At 35.9% G+C, this 11,385-nt stretch overlaps 1 protein-coding gene across 1 annotated transcript in view; it reads right to left on the bottom strand.

The window, feature by feature from the left end:
• Window positions 1-7,559, bottom strand: part of LOC117121196 (complement C1q and tumor necrosis factor-related protein 9A-like) — an 8,641-nt gene extending 1,082 nt beyond the window's left edge. Inside the window, exons 1-7 of the mRNA XM_033266312.1 lie at window positions 7,230-7,559; window positions 6,328-6,388; window positions 5,753-5,815; window positions 4,759-4,857; window positions 2,623-2,799; window positions 1,422-1,544; window positions 292-407 (exon numbers count right to left, since the gene is read on the bottom strand). Coding sequence (XP_033122203.1) covers window positions 292-407; window positions 1,422-1,544; window positions 2,623-2,799; window positions 4,759-4,857; window positions 5,753-5,815; window positions 6,328-6,388; window positions 7,230-7,469 — 879 coding nt within the window. The 5' untranslated portion in view covers window positions 7,470-7,559. The remainder of the gene's footprint in view (window positions 1-291; window positions 408-1,421; window positions 1,545-2,622; window positions 2,800-4,758; window positions 4,858-5,752; window positions 5,816-6,327; window positions 6,389-7,229) is intronic.
• Window positions 7,560-11,385: the final 3,826 nt, after the last annotated feature.

The raw sequence follows: 11,385 nt of genomic DNA, 5'->3' as shown, positions 1-11,385 counted from the left end.
ATATATATATATATATATATTATAATATTGTATATCTTTTTAGGATAAAATGATTCTCCTACAACGTTCCGAATCGTGAATATAGGAAGAATGCTTATTGTATATATATATTATATTATTTATTCAATAAAAATTTATTAAAAACATAAATCATGGCAGCCAAAAACGCCGAATTACGTTTTCAAAAAAATATTAACTAACGACAGACTTTAGGAAAATTACAGAACAAGCAAAAAAGAAACCACTCCACAATCATGGCATTAAAAGGATAATTATTTGATTCATTCCTACCTTACTGTATATGTAGTATTGACCTTTTTGGGAGACAGTCACATTGCCATCTGTGCTTAGGTTGAAACCATCTGTCTTCGTAGCAACCTCCCACTTCTTCATCTCACCGAATGCACCTGAAGCATAAAAACAATGTAATACATTTTTTTTAAGTGGTCAAAAGAAAATTACTTATAAAATAATGGGCAACATGAAGTAGCGTGCATTTACTGTATTTCAGAATTATACTGATTATAAAATATATAGGCCCCCCCCCCCTAGTAGAAGTCGTTTTCATAATGAATATTAATTTGAAATTTTAATAAATAAAGTAATACGGTATTGCATCTCATTTTAGAACTGTTGTTTGTAAAATTATTCCAAGTAATATCGACTTTAGTTGGCGGCCTGTTTGTAGCATTCAAAAAAAAAAAAAAAAGTTCGCCACTAGAGGGCAGCAGACAATGCGGTGTTTTGTTTTGTGGTTATCGGTAGACCATGGGTAGACAGATGAAAAAAATAGTGTAGTCCTATGGATATCTTTCAAATGATAGACCAACTATACCATGCGAACCCCCGTTGTGTTTTTTAATAATTAATTGATTAAATGATTGTCTTCGATCGATCGATCTATTTTCTGATGTTAAACGGCTTACAGTAACTGGTCAGACGAATACTTGATCAATTCAATTTATTGTATCCGTTTTAAAATGGCACTCATACAAAACGCTGGTGCATTCATAAGTAAAGAAACATACAAAAATCAAATACTGTATATAGCCTATAGAAAAGGAAAATTAAATTGACCTAAAAATTAATTTGATAACTAGTAGTTAATTACTCTCTGATTGATCCGATTGTGTAATTGCAGCAATATTTTCTTGAATTCTGTGATTTGTGTATGTTCCAGAGTGGCGGATCCAGGAATTTTAAATAGAGGAGTTGGTGATTTTACAGATAAGTCCAGACCGCCTGCTCGAATGGTTGAGGTATAAGATGCTATGGTTATGGAACCTCGAGATGGCCGGAACCTTAAACTTGTAATAAATGTATTTTTTGCCTCTTTATTTTAAATTTTCAAATATTATGGCTGGGATTTACCCCTTCCCCTGAATCCATCCTGGTAGTATGCATTTAGTGCATTATTTTACCTAGACTTGCAGTGCCAGTCATCCGGTTGCCTCCTCCATTTCCACGCAAATGAATGGCTCGCAAGGTACCCGTTGAAATCACTTCTCCATTTTCATCAAGTAAAGTATAATTCCCCGTCGCTCCTGAAAGAATCAACATCATATACTTTTTGTGTGCGTTGTAAAGGTGAGAGGACATATGCGCATGTTAAAGTGGTTTTTCAACGAAGGCCATGTTAGTCAAGAGTAGGGGAATCGAGCTAAAACAATGTGATTTATAAATGTATATATATGTATTCATTTATTTACTGGACTACATTCGTTGAGATCTATGCTACACGATGTATTTATTAAGTCCTTTATTCGAACACTGTATTTACCTTTCTTTGATGATTTATTACGGTAAGACAATTTCCTCTATAAATTGCACATTTTAGATAGTTTTCATCAATTCCGACGAAATTAAAAACACAAAAATATTTTGCGCGCTTGGCGCGCATTTTTTAGGGCATTTTTTAGTTTTATCTTTTTAAGTTATTTAAACACATAATAGTCCCAAACTCAAGAAAGACAAGTTTAAGATCTGTCTCTTATACACATCTTATATATATATATATATGATGAATACAATGTTGATCCCATGCCTTGGTTGATATGAACAAACAAACAAAAAAGACTTCAAAGGCATAATATGTTGTTTCAGGTTTATTCCAAAAGTTTCGCCGGTTAGGGATTCATCAGTGGACTAAATCGTATATTAAAAAAGCAAAGTATATAAGACAAAGGCCTGTTACGGTCGAATGACTATGCATTGACTACTACAATATGTCCTACACATCTGTATGTAAATCTCAGTATACTTGTGAGTGATCCATTAATGTATATGATCAGGCATATTCCTATATATGTTTATGTGTAATATGTGGGTGTGGTATGTGAAAATATCCACACCCACATATACAGACACATAAATATGTAAATACAGATGTATAGAATATATTATTATACTCATTAAAGTCCATTAGCAGTAAACTTCAGTTAATTGTTAATATTAATAATAATAGCAAATTTATGTTAAGGTGCAAGATCTCCCAAGAAATATATATTTTATGTGCCCAATTGCTAAAATAAAGATATTTAAGCCTAAATTATGACGCCTTGTCTTCGTCATAAATGAATAATAAATATAATGTGTCTTCATTCAAATATAGGAACTACTTACCAGGGGGGCCAGTAGTGCCTTTTTGTCCAACCTTTCCTTTAGGACCTGGTGGCCCATTGGGACCCATCGGACCGGGGTCTCCTATGGATCCTTGCGTGCCATTTTGACCTTTCATTCCCTTTTGACCTTTACTTCCAACCTCACCCTTAGGTCCCCGAGTAGACTTGCCGTCCAAACCTGCAGGAAAGATCCAAATGGTGTATGTGCATCAAATCAGCAGTTTTGAATTAGAAAAAACATTTGACAAAAGTTAAAATTTCTCACATGACAATCACACGCACATAGCCAATCAATAACGGAGAGTACATTATTTAATTATAGAGTGCTTCATACATAGGCCTACTTACTGTCCCCGTAAATGCTCGGGGGAGTTGGTATATGAGTACATTATGAAACCACAAGAGCGTTCTATAAACAGTTCAATTCGAGACCCCTCCCCTATATTAACGAGACCCTTAATTCCAGACCACTTTTTCAAGCTTTTAGCACAAAGCTAACCGTTTTATTAGAGACCGAACCAATGGTGGCGCCAGCTGGAGGACATTTTTCCCAGCCCCACAACCTGTTCGACAGACCTGAACACCCGTCATCCTCCCCCCCCCCACCCACAACCTGTCCAACAGACCTGAACACCCGTCGTTCGACGCCACGACGAGGTCGTCGGACCAAAATAATAATTCGCCTATCCAAGCAACGTTATTTTGATTGCCGATCAGTGGCAGCTCTAGGATTTTCTGTGGGGGTGGGTGGGGGGAGTTGGGCTAAGCTGTCCGACAGGGGGACTTGAGCTTGTATGCCTTTGGAGGGGAAGGGTTTGGGATGATTTTCCCCTCCCAAAATAATTTTTTTAATAGGGACCTCTGGATGTGCGGAAATGACATTCTACGAATGTGAAAGACATGTTTTGGCTTAGTGTATAGTCCTACTTATTTTATTTATTTTTTTGCTCCTACTGCCTGACAAGTATTGTGGTCTAAAAGCATAGTTTGAGCCATACACAAAGCTGCAGGATGGTCAATTACGGATTGTTTGTGCTTCCAAATGCTTTCATGCGTTCATGGCTTCCTTCCTATTCTTACTGTGTCGCTAAAAGTATTCTTTCAAAACAACAGAACCTCTGTTTTTTCACTGGACCTTCAGCCTCGGGACCAGGGGCGGCGCTAGCGGGGGGAATAAGCCCCCCACATAGATTTGGTCAAGCCCCCCCCCCCCATCGGCCAAAGCTCGTCAGGCAGTCGGACCAAAAAAATTTTAAAAATATAAAAAATTGGCCTAGTTTTCCCATCCCATTAATATACCGTACTGCCTACGCCAAGCCTGCCAAGGCTGACAGTGCCATTTCCGGCCATCTAGAAGTCCCACTTTTTCCTTCTCATACCCACCCTCGGCTCGGGGCTTCGGCCCTCAGAGAACGCTGCGCGCTATAGTTACACCCATAAATAATTATCCCCCTCCCCCAGTCGGACATCTTACCCCCTCCCCCCATAAATTATATCCTAGAGCCACCACTGCTCGGGACTTTGATCGAAGGGTCTTAACCACTCACGGTTCTCAAGCCATCGTGTGCTATCTGTGCTCATAATTTTATCATCATCATCATTATCATCATCAGCATCCCGTCGTCGTCATCATCATGCATTATTGCGCAGGATCTAATAACTCTGAAATTAATTATTTTGACATCTTAGAATGCAGGAATGCTCATTTCCGAGGATTTAGAAAATTACCTCCTCCCCCACTTCTAAACTACCGTACGTCATTCTATACGCCCCTTTTCACATAACGCTGGATCCACCACTGTTCAATCTTTTTTCAAAGTTGCCTAATATAAATTCTTCTGAAAGGCTCTCTTCACAGAGGCTTATGAACGGATGTCTTTTTATGGAGAAGAAATGTACCTTCAGATGTTAGTAGCCTATAGCAATAGACATACATACAGTCTGTTTCTAATCTTTATCACAACTGCCACTACACCCCACCATTACTGCCCACCCCACACCCACTCGTCAACTTTCTTCGCTTTAAGATATATTATTTTATAGTAAACAAATTAAATAATCAAGAGGCATATTTAAATTATGGATAGCAAACGATGTCTTCCCTCTTTTAAGGTACCGTCTGAGAGTATTGGCCTACCTTGATAACCTCTCTCGCCTACTTCTCCTTTATCCCCCTTTGGGCCACGCTCACCCTTAGTTCCATTGACCCCTGGAGGTCCTGGCCTACCGGTATCACCTGCAGATAAAAAGACAAGACAGATACAAATGATTCATGGACCTTTACAGCATTTAATATTTATCTTGCCGGGATTCACATCCAGGACGCCGTAAGCAACTGACCCACTGGGGCTTCGTTGGGAATTCGAACTCGTTTGCCCATGCGTAGTGGAACAACGCTAGTTCTTGATGAACTAGCAAATAACGGAGATCAATATCTTATTTTAAAATACAAGTCAGGATCTCCGAAAAGATACTCAACAGGTACAGTATAAAAGAAATAAATCTCTTAACCGTCTTACAAATTTTGAACCTTGAATCTGCGAGTGGGAAGGATGTCCCACTAAACTGTGTCAACCTTTTCGGCAGCCAGTGACTCACTTACCAACAGACACACACATATCCTTTTCGTAGTGAAACCTAAATTAGCAAAACGATTATTCAGATTCAATTGTTTTTATTTTTATATTGTATGAGGGCCCCATATCCAGCATTGCTGGATGGATCACCCTCTTGAAATAAATAAATAAATTATATATATGTTGTTAATTTGCATTAACATAAGACAGCAAGATAGTAATATACACAATATTAAAATGCTGAATAAAAAGATTCCAGTTAAATTTAAAATTTATTAGCAAATGAATTATATAAATAAATTTTTAAAGTTGTATTTCAGTTTTTCAAAACTGATAATATTTAAACAGATTGTCAGGTTGTCAATTACGATGTAGTTTGGAAGTTTAAAATCATTTATAGGCATCATGTGTTTGTTAAAGGGGACAAAGTAAAATGGGTTCAAACAATCAAGGCACATGGCACCACAAATCATAACCTAGACTTCACCTATTCCATTTCCGTAAACATGAAGCAGTGATTGAATCGACATGAGATCCCCAGGTGTTCTGACTTACCTGCTTTACCAGTCCTCCCACTTCGTCCTCGTTCGCCTCGTTCTCCTTGATTTCCTTTTGGACCTTACAGAGATGCGAATAAGTAGAAATTTTGAATATGCAGTACGTTTTAGTATATTATTGTACATAGAAACATTTATGTTTTCTGTATGCATCGAGCAATTCGTCGCTCACATCACGAACTAACACAATTAAATTCAATTGTGTTAGTTAGTGAAATCAAAAAAGCACGTCAAAATACGCGCTGTTGTCGTTAAGGACTTTTTGTGTGGTAAAGAATACAAAATTTGCTGGACAACCAATACGCGCTCGTTTTGACGCGCTACTGTGATTTCACGAACTAACACAATCTACTTTGATTGTGTTAGTTCGTGATGTGAGCGACGAATTTTCCAGTCTAAAGTTTGGTTCACACGTAGCAACATAGACGCGCGCACAAACGTAGCAACTGTTGTTGTTCAGTGTGAACGTACTGATGCAAGTTACGCAACTTGCCCTTGCAATTACTTTGGTGCTAGGCGCAGTGACGTCACAGACTCACGAAACTCATTTTTTTTAAATCCTAGATTTCTTACCTGGAGGACAGGTACACTGCTGGGTTCCATCAATAGCCAATAGTTTGCGACCAAACAACGTCTGATGAAAATGCATAAAAGTTTATTCATTGGTATGCAACAACTTTACAGTGTTGTTGAAGATCTCGGATCAGCATGTTTTGCCCAGACTCAGCGTTTCTATTTATTTATTTTTATTTATTTATTTATTTTTTTTTTTTTGCCATTTCATGCTTAACGTGTTCTTACGTTGTTCTTATTTTACACACTTTTCAAAGATAGCAAAATGATTATTCTGTACAATAGTGTACTACCGTACTGTACTGTATAATAGAGCATTTACATATAGTCAAACTACTGCATATAAGGTACATATAAGACCCGAAAAGAATTTTACATTCTAACCTTTTTAAACATTAATACTTTGCTAGGTGACTTAATTTGTTGTTTTTCCTAAGTTCTTATATGACATTTTGAATTTTACCTCAATTTGTTCTTATTTTGTTCTTATTTTTAAGCAATCAGCCTCAGTGTTTTATTATAAAATGTGTTCTTATTTAAAGAAAAAATGTATGTGGCGAATTCCAAAATACGATCGAAGGCGCCCACATACCATTTTTAAGGACTTCATATCTAATTTCCAATTTATAAGATTTAGAATTCCACTTAAATTCATGATTCAAGTAAAGCGTGTAAAGTTATGCCTGTTTCGGCAAAAAAGTACAGTATTTAATCCTATTTGACGAATTATCTGCGTCACCAGCGGGTACCGTCGCGATTTACAAGTAACCAATTCAAGGTTAGTGAGGTCATGCTTAGTTTATGAATAAAGTAATTACGGTATTTTATAGAGCAAGCCTATCATTAGGCCTATATTAACTTCACCCAAACTATTACCTTTCATCTTTGTAATACTAGTTTACCTTTTCCTTTAAGCTGATTTGATCGTCTCCGTTTTCTAACTCATCAATTCGTTTGAGAATATTCATCAACGTGTCCTTGTGATTGTTAACATCTTCCTCAAGTCGGATCGTTTTCACAACTAGAACACATACCGTCAGAAACAACAACACTAAAAGACTGGCAATAACTCCTCGATAGAGAAACGTAGAAACTGCTTTTAAATCTGTTTTCTCTTTTGATTGTTGACAATTCGAATTCATGGTTGATGGTTAGTTTATAAGCTTTGCCGGACGAATGGTGTTGTGAGTCTTTTAGCTCTGTTTATGTACAATTCAACGTGCGTGCCAAGTTACCAATTAAAGCCGTGAGGGGTTAAACGTCTGTTTTGGTTCACCTAATTTAAAACAGATTTCCAAATGTTCTGCCAAAGTTAAAGTTTGTATCGCCGCGGACGACTGACTTGCTATAGTATATTTACCTATATGTGCAGCATTTATTTCTAAGCATAGGCCTGTGTTCGTCCGGTTTGTACAAATTCAACGACGAAAAGTTCATGATTAATTATTATTTATGAATTGTGTATTCCAAAAATATATAGATATATTTCTGATCATTGATGGTAAAGAAAAACAGTTTCAATAAGTTACACATTAGGCCCCATAGAAAAAAATTATTAGTTTATCACCCGCTCCCTTATCACTTTTGGGGAAAATCTGATTTATTATTTTTTTCCAATCAACAGATATTTTTATTTCAAACGGTCATTTTCCCATCTTTTTTCACTTGAAAAGCTCAGGATTTCTTGCAAACTGGTACAACAAAACATATTTTTTAAATATAAATTTGATTCAATTCTTATGACTTTTTATATATGTGTCTCTAACCATTGATTTACTTGTGATCATCGGTAAAATGGGGGCGGGGTTAGTAAAAAAAAAACAAACAAACAAAACAAAACAAAAAACTTCCTCCCTCATCAGTTTTTATTCTTTGATAGGGTGATAAACTAATATTTTTTTATGGGGCCTTATTTAAACAAATAAATAAATAACGTTCTATTTTGACACTTAGGGTCCAAAATTGCTTATTTGAAAGTTCCTTATTGTCTAAAATCTGCTTTAGCTCAAACCTGCGACTCCTTCCTATCAAGTTGATCGTTTAACCCCACGGAAGCATGGGTATGAAACCAGCCATCCAGGCCCGTACCCAGTGGGGTTTTTTATGGTTCGGGAGAACCCCCTTTTCTAGCAAACCCTCCTTTTTTCTCCGAACCCCCCCCCCCCTCAAATTTCCTGGACAAGTCCTGCAACCGAACAAATGCGCTGCAGACTCACCCTTTTATACATAGACCCATAAGGCACAAACATATCCTCTAGTTGGGGTTCGCCGACCCCCTGGAAGAACCTAGCTACGGGCCTGGCATCTCATAAAAAAAAAATGATAGGCCTACGCCCTCATAAGTTGCGAGTACAGTCGTCAATTATTAGTCTATGCGTGCCATTCGTTTTATGGTGTTAGTTTTAATTTTATTAATTTTGAGTACTCCGCAATGTCTGTTACATCTGATTTTTTTTGACCGCGAGCTTGTTAATTGCGTCTATAAACTGCAATTTGATTTCTGAAAATTGACCAAGAAAATGAAAAGTTATAGCAATTTAAAATTTACGAATTTTATAAAATTTCATGTTCTTATGTAACATTAACCTGTCATTTTGACAATGTTGGCATAAGGTGCCGAAAACAAACATTTGAGTATATACAGAACATTTATTAATTTTTTCTGCAAAGTGAGTTTCATGAACGACAATTCACCACAATTTTGGTAAAATTAATGTTGAAATGAAGAATATAATTTCAGTCTAATGTTAGTGCAAAATATCATTTGGTCTTTGTAATCACCGCAGGACGCGCGATTATCATGGCAACTAACACGCGCGTGAGTAATTCGTCACGTACGCTGACGGTTTATGGTCTGGTTGCTGTGACGTTCAGCGTGTAGGGACGCACGTGCGCCTAGAATGTCGATGCCAGAGTTATAACCTTTGATGTGCCGAGATGGTCGCCCCTTGCAGCCTCTCTAAAAAGACACGAAATGATAAAAATCACAAAGACACTTAAAGGGAATGGAAGCTTGTTTTCAATCATTACATTGTTATCCTTATATATAGGCCTATATAAATATATATAATGATATATTTTATCTTTATTGTTGCTATTTGTCGTATTTTTAATGTGTTCAGAGAAACCAGGTGATTTAGTTTGTTTCTCATGCCGTTCTGTTCTTGCCTGTTGTTTTTGCATGTTTTTGGAGAAAAAATTGACATGAAATAAAGTTATGGGTAAACATTTTTATACTACTATTGTTATGATCAAGTTGATAATGCTTATGCTAATTCAAAATGAGCAATTTCATTAAAAGATTTATTTTTATGGTTCTTATTTTGCTGCTTTTCAGGCGACAATACAACTTAATTTGAAAAAAGAAAATAAAACATAATATTGGTGTCAATAGACATAGATCACCCTCCTCCTCCGTTATTACATTGGACCTATAAGCGTTGCAGTACTGACAGCTTATTCATTAGGGAGATCTCGCAACATTACGAAAACGAAACAAATACGAATACGTCATTATCACTATCGTTAGTCAGTGCCAAAACATTCTTGACAATATATTGTACGAGTTGAATGATCCTTGATTCATGCAAAATGCATCAATCGCCTCGTGTGACAGATATTTTAATGTGGGGGAAGGTTTGTCTAAACATTTCATGACGTAACCGTATATTCGTTATCGTTTTTGTAAGCTTGCAAAAACTCCCTATATATAGCAGCTTTAAGAGATCCAGTTGTGCATTTTAATACCAAAGGGTAAAAACGGGCAAAATGCCTTTTATAAGTAAATTTTTTAAAAAGTTGCGTGTCAAATTACTTACTTCTACTATGGCGGCTATTTCAAATACCCGCCTATAACAAAAAAGATGAAATTCTGATATTTTGCAACCGTAATTTAGTCCTCTGTACTTTCAACAAAATGATATTTAGTTATTCATTACTTGAATAACGTATAGTGACATCTGACTTTCTACAAGATGAAAACTCTGTGATTTACTTTGTTTTTATAGACAAATTGTGCTGTATTTCGGTTCGTCGTGGGACCTGCATATAGGCCCTACACAAATTCTCATAGAAAACATAGGCATTTATAAATCAATATATTTTATATGGGTCGCTTGAATTTCATTCGAATAAAAGGTACGAATTTCAATACACAAAAACAGTTGTAAAACTGAAGATTTTAATTCAATAATCTGAAAAATAAATGAAATTAAGCAACTTTGCTAAGTTGTAATGGAAACAAAGAATAGCCTATTTGCAGTGAAATTTTCATTAGCCTTGTAATTTTATTCTAAATGCTCACATTATATATAATTCATAGAGAATTATAACACAATTATTCACTATAGTATTATAAACTGTATCCTTAGGCCTAATTGCATTAAAAGACAGACACACAGTCTATTCAATAATAACAGTCGCTATGGAGATTTCAAATTTTGATTATTTTTTAAAGTCAAGAATCATGGTCTATACTAATAGTGATGTTTACTGTATAGAAATCTGTATATCTTTTTTTAAAAACAATAATACGAAATAATCTAAGATTCTGGTGGATTTGCTTCGTTGCTGAAGATGAATTTGGTTTTTACTGCAATTTTTTTTGTTTGTCTTGGGATTATATTTTAAATAATACCTTAACAAAATATTATGCATAGTTACTGAAAAAATGAGCTAAATATTGACATTGTATGATAAAAGGAATTGATGGAAGCTTTTTTTTTTATTGGCCTGTCATGACTGAGTCATTAAATTCATTATTTTCCCCACTTCCAGGAAGCAATTTGTTTATTTCCCCTCTCCAACATATTTCCCCATCCCCATCTAGGCGTATTTAATAGGCCATATTTCTGAAACACCCTTTAAAATCATATGTTTGGAATACCGGTAAGTGCATGACGAGGTCTACGTTTTCTCAGTCATTCAATGAAAATGACGCACGGCACGAGCAAGTGGTTTTATAATTTCACTGAATTGGGAATTCCCCAGTTTAACTTGTAAATTCCCAGACTTTTGCATAATTTGCTCATAACTAAAATTGTTTCTTTTCATTACAAA

The sequence above is a fragment of the Anneissia japonica genome, unplaced genomic scaffold (genome assembly GCF_011630105.1).
Source record: "Anneissia japonica isolate Jap-2015-1 unplaced genomic scaffold, ASM1163010v1 scaffold993_len1110182_cov180, whole genome shotgun sequence".
Taxonomy (NCBI): domain Eukaryota; kingdom Metazoa; phylum Echinodermata; class Crinoidea; order Comatulida; family Comatulidae; genus Anneissia; species Anneissia japonica.
This window is presented reverse-complemented; position numbering and strand designations above follow the sequence as displayed.